Genomic DNA, 24,341 nt, shown 5'->3' with positions numbered 1-24,341 from the left:
ATATACAAGATGAAAAGAGTGGGGGAAAGAACTGAACCTTGGGGGACACCAGCATTAGTGGAGAAGTTAGAAGACAGAGAGCCATCTACCATCACCCTCAGTGAGCGATCAGAGAGAAAACTGGATAACCAATTACTAAAACCAGTTGGCAAACCATAAGATGGAAGCTTGTTTAGAAGACCTTTATGCCAAACATGATCGAAAGCCTTTGAGATGTCAAGAGCAACTACTTGTATTTCACCGAACCTTTCCATTGAATTAGTCCATAAATGGGTAACATAAGCCAGAATATCACCAATGGATCGACACTGACGGAATCCATACTGGTGATTGTTGATCAGACGGAAGGCTTCTAGGTAGTTTAAGAGTTGGCGGTTAATTGATTTCTCCATTACTTTAAAAAGAGAAAAAGTAATTGCAATGGGACGATAATTGGATGGGAGGGATAGGAACTGTCTGGATACAAGCAAATTTCCAAGCAGAAGGAAAAACACCTTTGGAATAAGAAAGTGAAAAAAGGCGGCAAAGAATAGGAGTAAGTTCAGGAGCACAGGTTTTGAGAACAAGTGGAGAAATACCATCAGGACCTGTAGCTTTCTTGGAATCAAGATTCATCAAAATCCTTCTAATATCCTTTTGACGGAAGACCACAGGAGGCATTGAATTGGGTGTGTTGGGAATGGTGGGAGGAGGTGTTTTACCAAGATCATCAATATATGAGCTGGAAGAAAAATGGGATGCTAGCAGGTCAGCTTTATCCTTGGCTGAAGTGACAACAGAACCATCTGGTCTGGACAGAGGTGGGAGCAGAGATGGGCAAAAGTTGTGGCCAATAGCTTTGGCAAGAGACTAGAATGATCGGCTACCATTAGGGCAAGAAGCAAGTTTTTTACTCTTAGCCTGTTCAAACTCTATTTTGGACTGATTAATAACTGCTTTACAATTGTTGCGAGCTTTGGTGTAGGCAGAAAATGAAACTGAAGAATTACAAACAAGCCAATTACGATATGCAACGTTCTTCTCTTGAACAGCCTTAGCACATTTATTGGAAAACTAGAGTTTAGATAAAGGACGAGATTTTAAAGTGGAATGTGGGATAAAGGATTCCATTCCTGCAAGAATAATTTCACTGACACTATCTGAGCAAACGACATCAGAAGTTTTGAAACAGTAATCCGACCAAGGAAAAGAAGAAGAGAAGTCTCACAGGTCATCCCATTTTGCATTCTTATTATGCCTAACAACACGAGGTTGGGAATAGCCATGCGATAAAGGTTCCATTGGAGAAGAGACAATCACCAAGTTGTGATCTGAAGTGCCTAAAGGACCTCTCACTTCGACCGTGTACTTAGAAGGGTTGTTTGTGAGAAAAAGATCAAGTGTATTGGCTGTACGATTAGGATTGTCCGGTATTCTTGTAGGTAAATGAACAATCTGTGCTAGGTCATTAGTAATTGCAAAAGCCTCAGCATCTCGACCTGCTGGGTCGGTGTGACTAGAAAATGGAAGCCAGCTGGAGTTGTGAACATTAAAATCACCAAGGAAAATTACCTCACTCTTAGGAAAGTTCGACTGTTGAAAGTCAAGTTGCAAAGAGAGGAAGTCAAAGAGCTCCAAGTGATTAGTGGAGTTGGGAGAACGGTAGAGACAACAGATGAATTTGACACAATGAGTTATAGAGATTTTAAGCCAGAGAAGATCAAAGAGAGGAGATTCCAAATTGCCAAGTCTCTGCCAGGGAATATCAGAATGGACATATGCACAAGTACCACCTTTGAGGCGAAAGCAATCATACAGCGAATAATTTGGGCATCTGAGATGAGCAGTAGTTGAATCAACCGATAACTGAGATTCTGTCAGAAAAAGTACATGGGGTTTGGCAGACTGGAAGTGGAAATGGACATCGTTGAGATTAGAAATGAGACCACGTATATTTGTGAAATGAATTAGGAAGTGCTTTTGAATAATTTTGCAAAAACTGAGAGTACAGCTGAGAGTACTGAGAGTATTGGGTGAAAGTTGTTGATAGAGTTACGTTTTCCGTTTGGAAAATTAGAGTTATTGCTTTTTTGAATTGAGGAGGGAATTTACCAGATTGAATATACTTCAGTGGTTTAAGAACTGAGCTAAGGACCTTTTTCAGCAGAGAAGGAGATATTTCATCTATGCCAGGAGGGGCTCCCTTTTCTTTCAGTTGATTTCCTGCCCCTAAAATCTCTTTATCGGAGAGGGGAACAAGAAAAAAGGGTTTTCTGATTGAATACTTGGCAGATTCTCTCATTTCATTGTCTCCGAAGTCAAGTTCGTCTTGAAAGAGGTTATTCACACTTGATATAAAGTGGTTACAGAAAGCAGTAGCTTTTAGCTCGTCATCTGAAATGAGTACCTCATTGTAAACTACATCTCCAACGTAGCTCCATGATTTCAGTTTCCTTCCCAGTAATAGCTTGTTCAAAACTGTCCATTTTTTTTTTGCTTGTTATGATACCTGTAAGTTGAGCACTATAGTATTTTATTTTCACTGACCGGATGCAGTCAGTGACTTTGTTTCTGTACGTTGTGTATATAATTTTATCTGCCTCGATTCCTGTTGCTCTAGCAATTCTTGCAAGGTTGTCTCTTTTCTTTAACATATTACAAATCTTATTTGAGATGAATTGACATATTTTCCCTCTTGGCTTGGTTGTCTTTTTATTCACTGGGCTCCTGATATATGACACATATTTTCCATAGCTATTTAGGGTATGCTTAAAAAAGCAGTTTGTTGCAATTTCAGGATCATTTGTAGCAAGCACTCCATCCCACATTGACTGCTGCAGGTCGTGACAAAGCTTATTGAGAGAGTCTGGAGTGTGCATGATCTCTGCTTCGTGTATCTCATTTTTAATTACCATTAAAATGGGACAATTATCCAAAATAGTTGTATCAAGTATTGCATAGGTGAGAGAGCATTCCTCAATTGCAAAATCAAGAAGGGAATTGTGGGACTCTCCCATTCTAGTTGGGATACCTCCATTAGTAAGAACAGAGAAACCATTTGAAGTAATGACATTAGTAGAGGCATATGATGCAAGAAAGCAAGCTTATACAGCATCAGTAAAAAAACACGCTCCCATTTCACCATTCATTCCAAATACCTGTCCAGCTCAGCATTAAATGTATTTAGGCTATCAACTTCCACAACAAGGGATGGAAGTCTGTTCCACCAACCAACTACCCGCTGGCTAAAGGCAAACTTCCGCACATCTATCCTACATCTGTCTTTCCTCAATTTGAATTTATCTAGGACATCTTGGAGGTCTTGCACCTGAGAGGAAGAGCTTTGAATAATGTTAATATTAAAGCCATCAATCAGTAGAAGGCTTAGGATTGCTTGTGAAATGAGATAGAGTAGTGTAAAGAGTTACAAGGAAGCTGTTAACTGAAGCTGAGGGAGGTCGGTATAGACACCCTAAGTCTAAGACCAAAGAGGCAATGTGGATAAAAGTGAGTTCACAAGCTTGATGAGGCAGATTTGAGATAGGAAAGGCAGAGAATTGCAGATGACTATGAACATAAATAGCAACTCCATCACCTTTTGAATCGCCTCTGCAACTTTGAAAAAGAGAGTAGTCAGGAATTTGGACTGAAACCTCAGGAGAGAACCAGGTCTCAATAAAAACCATCAGGTCTGGATGCAGATACCATGATGTCAGTTGGGCGAAGATTTCATCATTATGTTTTACAAGACTATGTGCATTCATATAGAATACAGTAATTGCAACTTTTAATGCTGCAGTAAGGCATAAGTTGTTTGGCTTAATTGTTGGCAAGTGATAGGGTAGAAAGATGAGTTAGTGTCATTCAAATTCTGATAGGCTGAAGAGATTCCTGAATATCTGAAAAACACACAGATTGTCATTCATGCTCACTTGTTTTGATAGCTAAGTCACTAGCTGGTAACCTAGTACCAGGAAGAGGGGGATCATCCACAGAAAGGCCGAATGATGGCTCCCACAGGCCAACAATGGTCCTTCAATAATTCATCAAAGTCTGTTTGCTGACAGTGAATATAGAAAGAACTGTACGACTCGTGTTTAGAAATTATTTTTATTACCTTTGCTTCTATCTGCAGTTCAGTTCTGATATGCTGCTCTACTTCTGTATTGCAGAGCTAGGGTTCCAGTCTAAGGCAAAAATACTCTTGGTCAAACTTTTGGTTCTGGGAATTGCTCTGCTTGTAGATTTGGTGGCTGTTCCCACAACAGGAGGAGGATGTCAACGTCTACCTGTGTGATTAGAGGCAAATAGATTCCGTTGTCTTCCGATGTGATCTGTCCGCCACCTAGAGGAAGTGACGTCTTCTAGGAGTGGATTTGAAGTTTGATTACCATTCTTAGATGTTTTCTGGGACTGACTGGCAACAGGAGCATATACTGGAAGATATGAAGGTTTCTTTACAATAGATGCATAAGTGGCTTCTGCAACAGGAGCAGGGGTTGGCTGGAAAGTAGAATTTTCCATAGGTTTCATTCGATTGTACGTAGGACTTAATAATCTACTGGAGTTTCAAATAAGATCTGTCAACTCTGAAATTTTCTGTAGTAAAATATAATTAAATTCACACAGTTTCACATTTCCCCAACCTAATTTTTTTGTTTCATCAAGAAGAGACCATCACGGATTTGTGGTCAGCTCATTTGGATTTTCATTTTGTGAAACTTCTTGGTTAAGGAGGCGAGAGAAGGAGTGATTTGTCTGCGATGATGCCAAGTCATGAGGTATGGCCTCAGATAGCCCACTCTGCTGAGTATCCATTGATGATGAGGGGCAGTTGAAACACTGAGGTTCACCATCGGGAGGGCTTGAAGGATCAAATGGGCTGGATCTTAAGTTATTTTCATGTTTCATCTGCTTTTTCTTTGACTGCCTGTGATTTAAACAACAAGGGCCCTTCCACAAGTCAATCGCTGCCTGTGACATCTTTTTCCAGTTCACTGTTGACATATCTATGCATTTAATGCAGTACACAAGACCACATTCTGCATTGCATTAAAGGAAGTCTTTCCATTTCCTTTTGCACAATTGGCAAATAATTTGCATTTGTGGAGCCATTGTAATTAACAATAAGTACATAGAATTTCTTTTGAGATGAAAATATAAAAAATATATACAATATACAAAATATGAAATAACCAACACAGAATTATTGCTTTCTGAAATAATTTTGTACTAAACGTATCCGTGAACTTGAGTTAAAATTCTTCAGAATTCATTACAATTCATTCAACGAGTGAATTTTAAAAGGTATGCTTAGTAGATTCCTAATTTAAGCAACAGGCACTCCTAGCAACATTCTTAAATTTAAACAACATTTAAGCAACAGTACTGGATTTCACACCACTGCAGATTAACTAGCAGAGGGTCTTTTGAAAGGCACAGTCCTCTTCGTAAGAACAATGGCAGGTGACCTTGCGTGCTATTATTGGACATAAACAGTAACGTCACTGACCTTGGTTATACTGTGAGGGAGTAATCTTTTCATTGCTACTTCACAGCTTCTCGGCCGCTTACAGAAACAATATGAGATACCTTGTAGAAAGGAAGCATAAATTTCATTCGTTATTTCATTAAAGGCTTATACATGCATTTTTTAAGTGATTAACTTTTATTCCTATATGTACAGTATTCCCCTGGGCTATTTGTCAAAATTTGACATGCAATTAGCAAGTATCAATTTTTTTATTAATGGTGCTAATTCTCATTTCGTGACAACTCAACACGTGAACACTGGCTGCACATATCAGCTTCTCTGTCAGTGACACCTCGATACACTGTACCCCTAATCAAACATTTACTGAATAAGCACACCACCTAATAAAATTATACATAAAATAATTTGATCGACAAGATGGGTATAGTGGGAAAACAAAGTTGCTAAGGTGGCTCACAGCAAAAAACATTCTGATATTAATGGTACAATATTTTTCCCAGTCTCAGGAAAGGGTGAAATGATAATCCTAACACAACACTTTCATCATTGCTTGTTATTTCTGTGATGCTTTTAATTACCACAGTCATTAAAGGTGTTAACAAGATCATGACATAGAGTTAAGAATTTCTGTAAAATTCTTTCTTATTTGCTCACTGTGTATATCTTTACACATTTTCATTACTTGTTATTCCTGTGCTTGTTATAATCAAATTCAATCATATATTATGATTAATGACACAAGGGTTACTAATCAGTGCCAAATTGCACTTATATCTATATGCCATAATGGAAGTCTCACATTAAGATTAAAAGTTGTGATATAAACTAAAATCTATAAATAATTAAAGTTGCTTTAAGAACAAAGAATTCAGCCAAATATGCAGTCTCCTATAAAATGAGATAATGTTAAAATTAGTGTATCTGAAAATTTGCGTTCCTGAAATTGTAGTACTGGCTACAGTCTAGAAGAATGTGTTTTATAAAAGTAAAGAATAGTAGTGCAAGCAATAAGTTCCATGACTGAGTCCACTTCATGCATGTTGAACCATGAAGGACTGCCCCATGGCAGCTGACCTACACATCTGCGTCCCTCCATAAGGTTACCGCGTCTCCGTAGCCAGGTGGGAAGGAGCAGCAGGGCATAGCACACGCTTCTTGATTAGACCGGGGTTCAAGCCCATCACCACCAAATACGGAGGATGCGGAAAGGTCAGGGAATGACCACCGCATATCACCGGAGCAATATGGCCTTAGTTGCTAATGCTCCTAAAAACCAAATAACAAACAAACCATAAGGTTACTTGCATGTTTAAGTTGTTCACACACAATTGTATTACAGTTGTTGTGGTGTTGTTTGAGATGTTGTCATTGCATTAAGTAATACAACAAAAAGTGAACATTTAATTTTGTGTCAAGATTGGAAAAAGTGTGAGTGAAACTTTTTAGAAGTGGTAAAATGAGTGTATGTAACAATACTATATCTTGTTCACATGTTTTTTTATTGATTGCAATATTTTGGGATTGCTGTCAGGATCTAGAATAAAAGGGTGCCGTGGATATCCAACAATGCTTTGAATTCCAGAAATAGACAAAAAAAATCTGCACTGTTTGAATGATGAACAAAAGCTGCTGCTTATGATCTCCCTGCTCAATCTGATTATAACACAATGAATATCACAGTTTTTCACAAACAAAGAGAAAGTATGGATTAGTAATCAATAGATTCTAAGAAAGAAAACATTTTGCTGTTTTCTTCATGGGGGGTTATTCATAAAGACTGAATTACACATACAGTCAGTCCTCGTATAACACGTGTTTACATTACACGAATTCAATCATACACGATTTATAAATAGGGGAACGATATCATATATAAGACGAACCGAATTCGCTTATACACGATTCGCCTTTGTGTTTACAAGAAATGGCAGTCGAACGCGGAATCACCCCAACTGAACGCAACACAATAGGAATGAAGAGAAGATTCTGAAAATGTATTTATGTGTTCTTTATCAGTGAAGGGGAACACATTTCACCATAATAACGTAAAAACCAACACAATTCCAGCTATCGGTATAATTGCAAATGCAATTAGATCGAGTTTACTACCAGTATATAACAGATTCCACAAGCAGAAACGCAACTGGAAATTGTTTTTATTGTTTTATGGTAGTAACCCCTAGAAATGTGCTTTAGTAAAACGTGAGGTGTTAATAGTGTATCTCTGCCTTTACGGTGTTGTTTATTCAGTTGCTACACGCACGCAGCTTTGTTTATGTGTATCAAGCGTGCCTCTTCGTTTTGTAATTAGCATTAGCATTAGTAGAGGCATATGATGCAAGAAAGCAAGCTTATTCAGCATCAGCCAAAAAAAAAAAAAAACACACCACTCCCATTTCACCCCTCCGTTCGCTCGAAATACCTGTCCAGTTGAGCTTTAAATTTGTTTAGGCTATCAACTTCAACAACAAGTGATGGAAGTCGGTTCCACCAACCAACCACCCGCTGGCCAAAGGCAAATTTCCGCACATCTATCCGACACCCGTCCTTCCTCAATTTTTGAATTTATGCCCTCTGAGCTGATTATTCTGAGCAAGCTGAAGAATCCCATTGGCATTGAGCATGCTCAAACCATTCAAAGCCTTATACACCTCTATCAGATCACCTCGCAGGTGCCTAGTCTCCAGACTGTAATTTGCAAAACTTAAGCCTTTCTTCGTAAGAGCAACCCTTTGTTCCATTCACTAATCTTGTTGCCCTTCTCTGTACCCGTTCCAGCAGCTACATCCTTCTTGAAATGAGGCCTCCAGACCTGTATACAGTACTCAAGATGTGGCCTAACCATTGCCTTATACAAGGGAATAATCACCTCCTTATCCCTGCTAGAAAAATTCCTGTATATCATTGACAAGACACCATGAGCTACTCTTGCAGCTCGTCTGCACTGCTCAGAGAACTTCATATCTGCCTGCACAATTACCCCCAGGTCCTTTTCTTTCTCCACCACTGTCAGTGTAGTACCGCAGAGTTGATACGTTGCTCTGGGGTTACTGTTTCCCATATGTAGTACTTTACATTTGTCAATGTTAAACTTCATTTGCCACCTCTCAGCCCATCTGTTCAACCTTTCCAGATCCTGTTGCAGCAGCATAGCGTCAGTAGTGTCCTTAACAACCATGCCAACCTTTGTATCATCTGCAAACTTGGACATTAAACTTGATATCCCATCATCAATATCATTCATAAACACCGAAAACAACAACGGACCCAACACTGAACCCTGAGGAACTCCACTAATAACATTAGTCCACGTTGAGCAGTGCCCATTGATTACCACTCTCGGTCTTCTGCCACTCAACCATCCCCTAATCCATAGCAGCAATTTGCCTCCAATGCCACACTGCTCCAATTTGTGCAGCAGTCTTCCATGTGCAACAGTATCAAAAGCCTTTCTAAGATCCAAATATATAATATCAAAGTTATTCCCTGCATCTAGTTCTTTTGTGACTACATCATAGTATCCAATCAAATTGGTCAGGCAAGACCTGCCCTTAACAAAACCATGCTGCATCTGAGCTATAACTGAATTCTTGTCTAGGTGATCCTGCAGTGCTTCTTTAACCAGTGCCTCCATTAATTTACCTGGAACAGAAGTTAAACTAACAGGTCTATAATTACTTGTGTCAGCCTTTGATCCTCCTTTGTGAATTGGGGTTACATTTGCACATCTCCAGTCTATGGGTACCTCCCCTGAGTCCAAAAAATCTCTCATAATTATGGCTAGGGGTTTGCTTACTTCCTTTGCTGCCTCCTTTAATATAACTGGATAGATCCCATCCACCCCAGGTGCCTTTTTTATGTTTATCCTCAACAATCTCTCCTCCACTTTCCTCTCAGTTATTACAAAATCATCCAGCTCACTGCCAATGTTTACTTTACCTACATCATTCTCCTTCCTGAATAACTCCTCATGCGTGAATGTAGATGCAAAATACTCGTTTAGATTGTTAGCCACCTGAGCAGGATCCTGAACTGTTGAACCATCAATATCCGGTGGACCAATCTGATTCATCCCTTTCCTTCTTGAGTTTAAACAGGTAAAGAACTCTTTTCTGTTTTTCTTTGCATCCTTTGCCAAGGATTTTTCGTAGTCTGCCTTTGCCTGCCTAATCTCCTTTGTGACTTGGTTACAGACCAACTTATATCTATCATAGGCTTCCATGTCACCCATTAATTTGTATGTATCCCATGCATTTTTCTTCTCTGCCACATGTCTCATTAGTTCATCTGACAACCATTTAGGCCTAAACCTTGAACAATATTTCTTAGTTGGTATGTAAAGCCTGGTAGCCTCCAAGATTAGTTCCTTGAATGCTTCCCATTTTGAGTTTGCTGTTGGTAACATCATCAGTTGGTCCCACTGTATAGAATTTAAATACTGTCTCAGACCATCATAGTCGCCTTTACGAAAACAAAAACCCTTCCCTTTACCTCTGATGGTAGTTACCTCCTTGAGTAAATCCCACTTCAACACACTGTGATCACTGCCACCTAGTGGTTCATTTATCTGCAGATTCTTAATGCATGAAGAATCACTACTGATAATTAGATCAAGAGTATTGCTCCCTCTTGTTGCCTCACGAACATACTGATGTAGAAAACAATCATCCAATAAATCCACAAAAGCCTTGCTAGTGTGCGAGTGACCAACCCACAAATTCCAGTCAATATCTGGGAAATTAAAATCCCCATTTATAAGACTCTCTGATTTACTGGCCCACTCTATTTCCCTGTACAATATCTTATTATACTCATCAGAGTCATTAGGCCTATAGCACACTCCTACTCTCAATTTTGATTTCCCTATGCTTATGTCACACCAAACTGACTCGACACTGCCCTGTCCAGCGATGTCGACTGGCTTCACTTCCTTGGACTTTGTGTTTCTTAACTAATAGCATAACCCCTCCTGTCCTGTCTATCCTTTCTATACACATTGTATTCCCCAAATTCCAGTTCCGCATTCCTTATATCTGTGTGACACCACGTCTCTGATATCCCAACAATATCTGCCTTTGATGTTTTGAGCAATACCTCAAATTCATCAAATTTATTTACCAAACTCCTAGCACTGGTGTACACGCAGGTATACATGCACCCGTTTCTATTCTTGGCTACCCTAACACAACGCATGTGTTTACTTGTACCGCAATGACTCCCAGCAGTCCCTGAAATATCCTGCATCTTGTTTTTCAGGCTTCTGCTCATTTCAATAGAAGCAGTGCAAGAATCACTTCCACCTCTGCCAGTGGCTATTGTTAATCTATTAGTCCTTGTATCCCCCCCAACTAGCAGTTTTCCGACCCACCTAACTCTGCCTTGACAGCATCAGCAAAAATTCTTGCACCCTTTCTATTTAAGTGTATCCCATCCCTGTAGAAGCAATCTCTCCTGTTAACAAGTACAGTCCAGGCTGAAAAAAGTTCTACCCCTTGAGCCTTGCACAATCCCTCTAGGGCCGAATTGATCGACAAGGCTCTCATCATATACTCCCTCCTATCGTGTCTGGGCAGAATTGCAGACACTTTCAAATTCAACCCTAATTCACGGCTTTTTTTCAACAGTGACCTGTATTTGCTAAGTAATTCCGCCGGTCTCCTACTCTTAATATCATTTGTGTGTAAAAATGAGTAAAATACTTAAAAAGGTGTGAAAAGGAAGCGCCCTGGTGAAGACACTGCAGATTCGGAGAGAAAAAGAAAAGCAATATCGATAAACAGAGCCGGACTGGGTCAAAAATTCTTACCCAGAAAAATTTATAGTGGCCTCATACTACGGTTTATGGCCAAAATCACACCGGCCTCCGGCCCACCGGGATTTCCGAGGTAAGGCTTATGGCCAGTCCGCCACTGTCGATAGAGAAAAAATATGGAACTGTGAAACGCTTTGAGCGAAATGAAAGACCATATGATGTAGCACGTGCTACAGACCTAAATGAGGCAATGCCGAGAATTACAAAGAATGCAGAGAAAATAAAAACAACTTTCATAGCAGGAACAACTCAAAGTGTAATTGAAATCCATTAGATTAAGACACAAAGAATTGGAAAAGATGCAACGGCTCTTTTTTGTTTGTTTTCTATCCAACTGTTTGGATAGAAAATCAAACAAAAAACAAGTTTGCTTATGATAGAAGTAAAAGCATTAGCAATAATAATCGTAATAAAATACATAAGTATTTTATTACGATTATTTATTGTATTTGGTAATGTTTTGGTTACAAATGTGTGTTCAATCTTAGGTGGCCAGCACCTAACCCTATTTTCCCATTGAGCCTGTTGTTTATATTGCACGATTTTGCATTGCACGAGGGTTTCTAGGAACACAACTATCGTGCTATACGAGGACTGACTGTACTCTTTACACCACAATAAAATCACTTATCAGCATGTAAGTATATTACAGTAATATCTTTATCAATGCCTTGATTACTTCCAAACTAAAATAAAATCCAGAAAACACAAATATAATTCCCAAAAGAGACCCAACGATATGCAAGAATAGTCTTGGACTCAGGAACCTTTCTAATTGGTTAAAAATTACCCAAATATCCCACATATACATCTTATTTTGTTATTAAATAACCTCTTCCACTGGTCTGAAATATGCTTACAGCTGTTTCTATTGAAAGTTCTTTCATTAAATGTTCTAATAAATAATGTTCCTTTCATTTTCTTTTAAATAAAATCTTTTCATCCCTCCTAATATTTTAAAATTATTTTCATTATACACAAATTTGTGATCAATTACATCTGGCTTTCTGTATTATCAAAACATGTTTTATACATTCATGTGTTTCCCATTCGTGCTCTATATCACCTACATATACAGCCACTACCTGGCTCACATAATACTCGACTTATGGAAATTCGACTTTACGTTAAGTTTTTGCTGGCCAGGTGCAAATCTAAAAAAAATCATGGAAACATATTTTACATCCCATAGGGAAAAATGGATGTATTGTGAAAATATCATAATGTGAACCCAATAACACATTCTTTTTTTGATAATTCGTTCCAAGACCTCGGAAGTTGAAATTTTGGTATATAACTAAGCTATTTATCTCTCGAAAAGGCCATTTTTATAATGGAAATTGCACTACTCTTTCATTGTTATCATATGTTCTGTTATAAGAATCAATTTTGAACGCCTTTGTGATATTTTTCTAAAACACATTTCTGGAGGTCACTACCATAAAACAATAAAAACAATCTGCACTTTCCGGTTTATTGGGCTGTTCTGTTAGCGCAATCTATTATAAACGGGTAGTAAACTCGATCTTATTGCATTTGCGATAATACTGAAAACTGGAATTCTGTGGGTTTCTATGTTACAGGTATTATGGTGAAATGAGTTACCTTTCACTGAAATCTTCAATCATATAAAAATCATAAATAGATTTTCAGAATCTTCTCTTCATTCCTATTTACTTATTACAATGGTGAAGGGAAAGCGACTAATGGAAAGTGCAAGTGCTAGGAAACAAAACAAAATTGATTTAGAAATGAAGATGATTAATTAAGAAGTACAAAGCAGTACAAAGTTGGTCATCTACTGCACAGAATTAGGTCTCGCTGCTTCAACAGTGAATACTATTTTAAATGCATGTATAAAAGAACATATTAAAGGATCAACGCATTTAAGATCAACAGCAATCGCAAAACAGTGTTCAGGTGCTATATCGAAGATGGAAAAGCTATTAATAACATGGATCGAAAATCAGATTCAGAAGCAAGTGCCCCTGAGTAAAATGGCCATTCAAGCAAAAGCAAGAAGTATTTATGAAGATATTAAGGATAAGTATGGCAAACCCCAAGCTAAGTTCATGGCAAGCAATGAGTGGTTTAATAGGTTCAAGCATCGCACTGGTTTCCAAAATATTAAAATATGCGGTGAAGTTGCCAGTGCTGATTCTGCAGCTGCAGGGAAATTTTGTGGTGTGTTGGAAACAACCCCTTCTAAATCCCCACAGCCCTCAACTTCTGCAGCAGCACGCTTATCAGTTGGAGAGTTAATTCTGGCAACGATGCTCGAATGGTAAAAAACTTGCTGACGTTATGCCTGTCTCCTCTCTCTTTTTATAATTTTGAAATTTTTGCAATTTTGTACACTTTTATAATTATTCCTGCACATGAGATAAAAAAATTGAATAAATAATTCTATTTATATGTTCGTCAAACATTTCTTTTTTGCTTCAATCAAATTCAGTGCGCACAGTTGTGAGTGCTGCATAAGCATTTAGGGAAATTCCGACTTACGTAGAGTTCTGTGAAATGGAACCCTTACACAAGTCGGAGAGTGGCTGTATATCTTTACACATTTATTAGTATTTTGGTAAATTATCTTCTTTTTAATGTGAGAATTGGATCATGTAACTGATTTCCCATCTTATTCACAGGTTTAAAAATTAAGGTTTAAAGTAAGTTTTAACTATAAAATAAGTGGGTGAAAATAGGAGAGATCTAAGTAGTTAAGACAGAAAACATACAAAACAAAGGTAATAAGAAAACATACAAATTTCAAAGGTAATAAAAAAAATCAGAATTGAGGAAAACATGAAATTGAAAGCAAGTTCATGTATAATGAAAATAAAATTTCAGAAGGGAGGAAAAGGGTTTTACATAAAGAGAAACCAAATAAACATTTTTAATTAGAAAATTTAGCAAAAAAAAACTCTCAGTAATAAATAATAAATTTTCTATTTATACTCCAGAATTACAACATAAGATCTGAAGGGCTAAACAGAAATAAAAAGAATACAACATCCCCATATTTAACAGTCACATGAACTTGAACCACAGTCAACTCAAATGTCTATAGCTATTTCAGACTTTTACTTGGGAAACTATTACTCTTGGAAATGTAAAGCTACATCTAGTTTTTTATATCTTGTTCCATGGATTGGGTAGTTAGTTCAGTGATAAAAATACAAATTTGATTAAAGTTGGAAAGATTATAAAATGATAGGTAATTGGCTAAAATGGTCAAACTTTTTGTATTCCCCCCACCACAGTTCAGTATTCTATTTATGCATTACTTCTAAAATTAGATCTCATCCATACTGCTCTAGTTTCTACAGCAGTCTTATGTGCAACAGAAAACATTTTTCTGAAATCAAAGTATACAATGGAAAAAATATTTCTTGCATCCAATTCCTTTGTTAATTTCATATTATCCAATCAGATTGGTCAGATAAGATTATTATTATTATTATTAGCCATATGATGCAAGAAAGCCTGGGGCTTATGCTGCACCAGCCAAAAAAATTCCCAAGTTACCCTGATAGAGAGAGAGAGAGAGAGAGAGAGAGAGAGAGAGAGAGAGAGAAAATCACCAAGGAAGAGAAGAATGATGAATCCAGCTCAGGACCCTGGGTGTGCCAAGCCCATACTCGCAAGATGTGAGCCCCTTTAACAAATCCATGTTGTAAATACAGTATAACTATATTCTTGTCTAGATGATCCTTCATTACCAGTGACTCCATTCTTTTCTTGGAAAAGAAGTCAAGCTTACAGGTCTGTAAATATTTCACCCTTTGATTCTTTCCCCCTTTGTGAATTGTAAATACATTCATACATCTATGATCCATGGACCTCTGAATCAAAGGATGCTCTCAAAATGATGGCTAAAGGTTTGCTTACCTCCTTTGCTGTCTCCCTCAGTATAATTCATTAGATTTCCTGACCTTCAGGTGCCTTTTATAGGTTTAAATTCAATAAATTCTTTTTCACTTCCCTCTCAGTTATCAGAAAATGATTTAGCTCTCTGTTAGAATTTGGTAAACTTCAGGCATCCCCGTCCCTAAAAAATACCCCGTGTTGATTACAGTAGATGCAGTAACCAGAGCATGATCATCAGTAAAACCATTTACATATAGTGGACGACTGTAATTCATCCCCTTCCTTCTGTTGACATAAATATTGCTACTTTTCTTTGCATACTTTCAAAAAAACGCTCGTAATCTTCTTTAGATTGCTTACCCTCCTTTGTGACTTGAGTGTAGACTACTTTATGTCTACTGTAGGCCTATGTATCACCAAATAATTTTTATGCATCCCATGATTTTTCTTCTCTGCCACAAGTCTTATCAGCACATCTGACATCCATTTAGGTCTGTCTGTGTCTTGAACAGTATCTCTTGGTCAGTATTAAAAGTGATTATTTCCTTGAATGCTTCCCATTTAGAATCTGCTACTGATAACACAACAATTTGTCCAACTTTAAAGAATTTAAAACTCTGAGACAATTGAAGTTACCGTTATGAAAGCAAAAGCCCTCTCTTTGCCCTTGAGAGTATTTACATATTTAAGCATATCTGGCTAATGTTTAGTGAGTTAATGCACGAAGAGTCGCTGTTCATAATCTGATCAAGAATTTCCACCCCCCCCTCACTGCCTCTCTAATATGCTGATGTTAGCATTAGTAGAGACATGATGCAATAAAACAACCTTATATAGCATATGTAGGAAACAGTCATCCAATAAATCCACAAACTTCTTGCTCCTCTGCAGGTGACAAACCCAAAAGTTCCAGTCAATATAAAGTTAAAATTCCCCATTTTGTGTGTGTGTGTGTGTGTGTGTGTGTGTGTGTGTGTGTGTGTGTGTGTGTGTGTGTGTGTGTGTGTCCTACTCATTATTACGGTCCTACTCTCATTTTAGTTTTCCCAGTGCTCAATTTTTTTGGAAAATGAAAATAAATAAATAAAAATTATTAGTAATAATTAAAAATCATACGAAAGAATCATTCATTTTTAATTGCAATACTACTTGAGGTGGATGGTTCCTGATTTAAATATTTTTCGATAAGATAAGACAATGCAATCTCTTATCAGTGACGGTTAGGAGATATATTTTCAGTAAAAAAATGTCTTTTGGATTATTTTTGTTGTGGTTCTTCCAAGTTTTACTGCAAATATGGTGATTAAAAGATAAAGCATCATTAATATTCCAGTAATAGAAAAGTGAAACCTTCATGAGGAGTCCCTGGCAGGCTGGGACCTGCAAACTATTCTAGAATGGCTGCATTCTAGAATAGTTTGCAGCACTTCCAAAACTAGTACACCATCACGCAGGCAGACATCCAACTTAGAGGAAACCCTGCTTATGAGTCAGCTTTCAAGGGTACATTGTAAAAGTCAGGAAGATTTAGGGATGTCTGATAACTCTAATTTCAATGTCTACCATTATTTTTTAAATGGAAAGTTTAGCCACAAAAAAAAAAAAAATTCTCTAAAGCATAATGTATATCAAATAATATCCACTGCTATGGTAACTTACCATACACTTTTGCCCAATCCACTTCACTACCCCAAGATGGCTGTATAGTAAGTTGAGAAATATTTCTTTGAATAACAAGACTGTTGTTTCTAAAACAATAACAAGACTAGACGTGTTGCTTGTAGTGTCAGAATTAAGGATACATTTTTGAAGTTTTTATCATTGTAAAGTATTTCTTGTTCCCCCCCTCCAAAAAATTTACTGATGAAGTAAAGGTACCATGTGTGCACTGTTATAGTTTTCTGAATATCTGGAAACAGCTAGTGCTAATAATGATAAAGTGTAGCTATTTTAAAATTTTTTTCTTTCACCACTGAATTAATAATACTGTGCTTGTAGAGATGACATTGTTTTCAAATGACATGCATTTGGTTGTATAACAAACTTGAGTTAAGAATATATACTTCATTATTATAGTGATGTTAGATAAGTTTCTGGAACAGAAACTATTCTAAATCAATATAATATGCAATAAAACGTTAAAATACTTACTTAATGACTAAATTTTCATCATCTTTGGTTAATGTAATGAGAAGAAATACAATAAACCATTCATCCTCTATATTATCTCCAAAATTTGTTGACCCACAGATGTGTGATGGAATGCCTATAAATTAAATATTTTAAGTGTACATCCTTACTTGCTTTTGTATCATATGACATATACAGAGTTAGCATTTAGCATTTCTACATCCATGACAATTTAAAAGTTACATCTCCAATATACAAAAAGGGAAAATGCTGACAAGTTTATTTTTTATAACATATGGATTATTCTACACCCAACTAGCTATTCCACCCAGTTTAAAAACTCATCTGAAAAATTTCTGAGGTAAATCCCCCCCCCATAACAAAATAGGAAGAGATAAGCTATTATCTTATCCCACCTAGTATCCATTAGTGTATTAAAAACAACTACCATCACAATTTTGTTAATCATATTTCATCTTCACACCAAATATGCCCTTGTTGAGGTGGTAATGAAATAAATATGTAACGTTCTTGCCATAACTGACCAAACAAGGAAATAACACCAGAAATCATACAAGATGTCTCCAACTGTCATCTGATGTGTCTCCATATCTGACAAAGTTTGACACTTAAATACTGATTTAAGGAAATAAACAAATAAATAAAATAAAGTTTGCTATAGATAAAATAAGAAATTTTAAATGTGAAAAACTCCAAAATGTTCGTTAGATAGCATGCTCCTTTGCCAACTTAAAGCTACCTATTAATTAAATGATTAATAGATTCACCTTCTAGGCAATAGCATTGAATTAACAAGTTAGTTAATGTATGTGGTGCATTACATTTCAGGCACATCTGTAAGTAGTAATAATTCATGATTTATAACAAAATAAGTCAACCCATTGACATGAAAATTTGTTACAAAGATTGCTAAAATATTTTAAGTAAGCACTGAAATTTTGAGGGAATGCTATGAAATCAGAATTGACCTTTTTTTCTAGACCAGTGGTTCTCAAACTTTTTCATCAGAAGGCCAATATTGATGTAAATACAACAAATTGTGGGTGAGCCGTATATCGGGCAACATACATATTAGAAAATAACACTTCTCAATAAATTTCAATATAATTGCCAAAAAATGTACACAAAACTAGCAAAGTTTCACATGAAACCTTGAATAGCATTTTTTAAATTAAACAACACATTTTTATATTAATTGTAAAGCAAAATGAAAAACAATTAAATATAATATTATTCATACATTTAGATCATTGAAAATAATATAAAGAAATATTTATGAATTGTAGTGTTACAAGAAAAAAGTATAAAATTTAATAGCATGTGAATTGGAATATTATCGGCTTGGCTGAAACAAGAAGAAATGAATCACAAGTTTATCAAGTGGAAATCTGTTGTACACCAATGGAAACAGTGAAAAGAGTGAAGGTGGAGTTAGCTTTTCAGTCCATAAAAGATATAAAAAACAACATTTTGGAATACCAAAGTACATCACCAAGGGTGTCAAGATTACTACTCAGGATTTCTAAGAGGTAAAAACTAAAGATTATAATGATTTATGCACCAACATCGAGCCATGTTGATGATGATGAAGAGGTTGAAGAAATGTACACTGAAATTGAGACTTTTAGATGATCAGAAAACTCACTACACCATCATTATGGGGGACTTCAAGGCTAAGGATGGAAAGAGACAAAACAGCATACAAAGGGAAACTATAGGAAATTTTGGAATTGGTGAAAGAAATGAAAGAGGTGGAATTTGCAGAATCTCAAGGAATGTCAGTAGTGAACACTTTTTTCAAGAAAAGGGTGAACAGAAAGTGGACATGGAAAAGCCCAAATGGATTAACAGCTAACGAAATTGACTTCATTCTCACTAACAGAAGATATTCCGAATGATGTTACCATCCTGAACAAGGTAAATGTTGGGAGTGATCACAGAATGGTAAGATGCATACTTGATATAGATGTAAGAAAAGAAAGAAAAGACTAACCTGAATAAATAATAACTGAAAGTCTTTGAGAGAAGAGGAGAAAAAGCAGTATGTACTGGAACTTAAGAACAAGTTTGAGCTCCTACAGGATCAAGATATCGACGAGGAATACAACTTTCTACAAAGATAGTAGAAACCTACAGGTAAAAAGAAATCCAAAGAAGAAAAAATTAGTCAAGAAACACTTGTCATGATGAACCGAACACAACAAATAAAGAACAAGATAAACACTAACAAGGCCAAAATTGAGTATACTGAGAAAGAGACTCAGAGAGGACATATGATTTGACACAAGGCAAGTAGAAAGGCAAGCATTAAGGGAAAACAAAGGATTTAAATCAGAAGTCATGAGCAGTAATACAGAAAGACAAATGATGCCGAAACTGAAGAATAGTGACAGTGTACTTATAAATAGCAGAGAAGGCATAATTCAGATAGCAGAAGACTACTATGAAGTATTACATAAGCAAGGGAATGATTCCAGCAGTGGGGAAAATAAATAACACAAATATGCAACAAATACAACATCCCAGATATCCTTCCTGATGAGATAGAACATGCATTGATAAAAATGAAGAATCAAAAAGCCCCACATGAAGATGAAGTTACTGTGTTGTTAAAACTGGGAGGAAGAGACATGACACAGAAACTGGCAAGACTTCACAAAATATGTTAGGAAAGGCAAGATGCCTAAGGAGTGGAATAATGCAATCATAATTTTGCTGCATAAGAAAGGAGACAAATCAGAAAATGGAAATTATAGACCAATTCCTTGTTGTCCCAGATCTACAAGTTGTTCACAATGGTCATCACTAGCAGATTAGAAAGAATACTTGATGAGAACCAACCAAAAGAACAAGCTGGTTTTAGGACAGGATTCTCAACTAGGGATCACCTTCACATATCACAGCTAATGGAGAAAGCAAACGAATGTAAACACCATTATGCTTGGCATTTGACTCCATAGAGCATAAGGCAATGTTTCGGGCACTGGAAAGACAAAGCATACACACACCCCATACTTTATGATTTTGAAGAAAATATATGAGAATGCTACCTCCTTTATTAGACTACACAAAGATAGTAGCAAATTTAAAATTGAGAAAGGAGTTCGACAAGGAGAGACAATATCTCCAAAGTTGTTTACTGCTGCCCTTGAGGAAGTTTTCAGAAGATTCAACTGGTCGCAGAAAGGAGTCAATGTGAATGGAGAGTACTTAAACCATTTACGACTTGCAAATGACATCATGATCATAAGCCATGATCCCGAAGAATTAGAGGAAAATCAGTTTTGCAATGAGTTAGTAAGGATTTCAGACTAAAGATAAATATGGCTAAAATAAAAGTAATGATGAACAAGTATGCCATAGAAAGGGATATAACCATGGAAAGAGTAGAAATTGAAAAGGTGGATTCATATTCTTATCTTGGATAAGTCATTGGCTGTAACAGTGATAAATGGCTGGAAGTCAAGAGAAGAATAAATTTTGGATGGATAGCATTCAGGAAATATCATCACATACTGAGGAGCAATATCCCAATTAGTCTGAAACGTAAAATAATGAACCAACGTATACTCCCCACCATGACTTACGGAAGTGAAACTTGGGCTCTCACCAAAAGTTCTGTACGTAGTAAATCACCGAAGTTAGCGAAATGGCATCATTTTCATTACATTTCATATTGTGAATACCTTCACAATGAGTTGCTTGTCATTGTACTACTTGAAATAAGTGGCGCTTCCACATTAGAGAAGACCATTGTTACTTATTTTCAGTGGATACTTCCACCCAGATGGCTGTTTCAGACTATTTGGCTCTTCATCAGTGGTTGGGTATCCAGTGGAGTTATGAAGTTAGCCCCACAATATGAGAGATGCCAAACAGCATATAATAGTTAAACACTAAAATAAAATTGAAGGCTAAAGCCTCAATATGAGATGTAACAAAAACAATGCCATTTCACAGACTTTGGTGATTTACTACATACAGAACTTGTAAGTTTAGTAAATATCATGGTTTGAGCCTTGGCCCTAAATTTTATTTTAGTCTTTAACATTAGTTAAGGACTTATTTAAAGATTAAAATAAAATTGTGGAGTTAACTTCATAACTGGGTTGTCAGTTGTAATACCATCAGGTACCTACCCCCCCCCACCACTGATAGCTAACTTGTAAGGGTATTCACAATGAGATGTAATGAAAACAATGCCATTTCACCGACCTTAGCAATTTACTACATACAGAACTGATGCATTGCACTACTTTGTATGTCTTAATAAAACACTTAATAAAACCACAGCCTAGCATTCTTTAAACTTAGCCATTCAGTTTAATTACAACAACTGTATAAACTTATTACTCTACTCACCATTATATGCAAGAAAGCAAGCTTATATAGCATTAGCCAAAAAAAAAAGAAAAAAAAAGAACCTTCCCATTTCACCCATCCCTTCATTCCAAATGCCTGTCTAGGTCTGCCTTGAACTTTTTTCTACCTCCACTATAACAGATGGAAGTTTGTTCCAACTATCAACCACCTGCTGACTAAAGGCAAATTTTCACACATCTATTCTACAATTGTCTTTCCTCAATTTGAATTTATGTCCCCTCAGGTGAGTAATCTAAACAAGAGGAAAAATCCCATCAGCATTGAGCTTGCTCAAACCAATTAAGGCCTTATATACCTTAATTAGATCACCTTGCAGGTGCCTAGTCTCTAGATGCTGCAATTTTCAGAACTTAAGCCTTTCTTGGTAACAGCAACCCTTTGTTTCACTCACCACTCTCGTTGCCCTTCTCTGTACTCATTCTAGCAGCTCTTCATCCTTCCTAAAATGAGACTTCCACACCTGTATGCAGTACTCAATGTGTGGCTTGACCACTGCCCTATACAAGGGGACAATCACTCCCTTATCCTTTCTAGCAAAATTCCTATATATCATTGACAAGACACCACGAGCTAGTGTTGCAGCCCATCTATACTGCTCAGAAAACTTCGTATCTGACTGCACAATTACTCCCAAGTCCTTTTCATTCTCTATTACCCTGAGTATAGTATCACACAGTTGGTACATTACTTCTCCCACTCAACCATCCTTTTATCCATTGTAGCAACTTGTGCTTTAATGCCACACCACTCCAATTTGTACAGTAGTCTTCCATGTGCAACCATATCAAAACCTTTCCTGAAATCCAAGGATATGATATCACAATTATTTTTTGCATCCAGTTCTTTTGTGACCACGTCACAGTATCCCATCAAATTGTTCAGACAAGACTTCCCCTTAACAAACCCATGCTGTGTCTGAACTATAACTGCAGTCTAGTCTAGATGATCCAGTATAATGTCTGACAGATTTTGATCAAGAGAATCTGTGCAACAGATTATCCTGATCAAAATAATTGAATTGTAACCATGTTGTTGTACATATCAATCAAAAAAAACTGAAATGTAGATATTGCTGCAGAGCTCATCTTGGTCAAAATACTTGAAATGTAATCTGCTAAAATGGGTGTAGAGAAAAGCAACAAGATTAATCAGGAGCACAATAGATTAGATTACTCTTACAAAGAATAACTCAAACTGTGAGTAAACTGCAGTGTCTGAAAAATATGAATTTTTCTGGGAGACTTGATTCAGCTGTTCAAAGCTTTAAATAAACTAAACATCTTTATTTGTTTTCTAGCAACACATGATGGTATATACATTTAAATTGGAAAAAGAATGGTTGTGGATAAAAATAAATAAATTTTCTGTTTATACTCTGGGATGACCATACATTCAGAGGAGTTCACAAGACAGAGAGTACAACAAACAGCACCATATTCAGCAGTTGCGGGCTTGAACTCAGGTCACTCAAGGCACGCGTACTTATGCACCCTGGAGCCCGATAGATGTCCAGAAACTTGTTTTCAGCTAGCATGTAATTGATTGTCGGCAAACGTTTACTTAGTATTGTGAAAGTAGGTAGCATGAATACATTTAAAGGACTGGTCAAATTATTAGAAGGCATGTGTATAACCTTGCTTCCTCGCATCACTAGTATTAAAGCGTAATGAACAAATTTAACATACCATATATTCTTGTGGCAGAGAAGTAACCTTATATGATGGCCGGAAAATCGGTTCTGAAACGGAGGCAAGACTTCGAGCAGTCAAAAAGAATTCACCAATAGTAAAAATATTTTGGAAAACCAGACGCAGGTAAGCAGGGCAAGCGTCCTTTAGAACGCAGAGGTGATCCCACCATGACGTAATACATTTAATTTAGCATTTAGTGTTTGACATCTAAAGTTGTTAATTTTTACGAATAAGGCCTGCAACCTCTGAAAAATAGTGTAAATTTTAAAAATTACCTGGTTGCTTCTCGGCTACACTCAGTTTGAATGGTTCGTTCTGCCAGATATATTCAGAAAGATAAGGGCTTAACTTAGCTGTATATTCATCTATGATATCCTCTAATACCTTTCTGCTACAGGTTGGCGCCTCTTTATCATCAAGTTTAGGAAAAAGCATATAATACACACAATCACCAGAAACCGCAGGTCTGAAACAAGCCATACTTAGACATGAATTTCTAACTGCTGTCAACACAATAAGCTATCCGCTAGGTGGCGATGAAGCGTAAGGCTGAATGGAACAAAAGATCATTATTACAAAAAAAAAAAAAAAAAGGTTTAAAGAGGCTGGTTAGTTGTTCAAAGTTAGCTTATTTGACGCTAAGGCGTCGGTATCAAAAACTGTATCTGTAAATCAGGTGTATTTGATTATGTATCAGCCTCTGTTTCTGCAGTGTGAAATACCGAGATTACTTGAAGGAAGAGAAAAGAAGAGGAAAGGTTACATTCAAGGAATTAATCGTGAAAGCTACTAAAAGTTTCATACCTATTAAGAAATATTGTTCAAGGTTTAGGCTTAAATGGTTATCTAATGAACTAATGAGACTCGTAACAGGGAAGAAAAATGCATGAGAAAAATAATGGGATGCATATAAATTATCAAGCGACTCAGAAGCCTATGGCAGATATAAACTAGTCTGTAATGA

General features: G+C 36.7%; 1 protein-coding gene across 2 annotated transcripts in view; it reads right to left on the bottom strand.

Moving 5' to 3' along the window:
* The window catches only part of ecd (ecdysoneless cell cycle regulator), a 152,480-nt gene extending 128,611 nt beyond the window's left edge, over positions 1–23,869 (bottom strand). For both annotated transcript variants that reach the window (XM_090377004.1, XM_090377005.1), the window contains exons 1-2: positions 23,653–23,869; positions 17,304–17,418 (exon numbers count right to left, since the gene is read on the bottom strand). In XM_090377004.1, the coding sequence (XP_090233130.1) occupies positions 17,304–17,418; positions 23,653–23,857 (320 nt within the window). In that variant the 5' untranslated portion in view covers positions 23,858–23,869. The remainder of the gene's footprint in view (positions 1–17,303; positions 17,419–23,652) is intronic.
* Between the last annotated feature and the right edge of the window lie 472 nt (positions 23,870–24,341).

The sequence above is a fragment of the Mastigoproctus giganteus genome, chromosome 7 (assembly GCF_048544385.1).
Source record: "Mastigoproctus giganteus isolate SK-2022 chromosome 7, ASM4854438v1, whole genome shotgun sequence".
Lineage (NCBI taxonomy): Eukaryota > Metazoa > Arthropoda > Arachnida > Uropygi > Thelyphonidae > Mastigoproctus > Mastigoproctus giganteus.
Note: the sequence above shows the minus strand (reverse complement) of the source record. Positions and strands in the feature narration are given on the sequence as shown.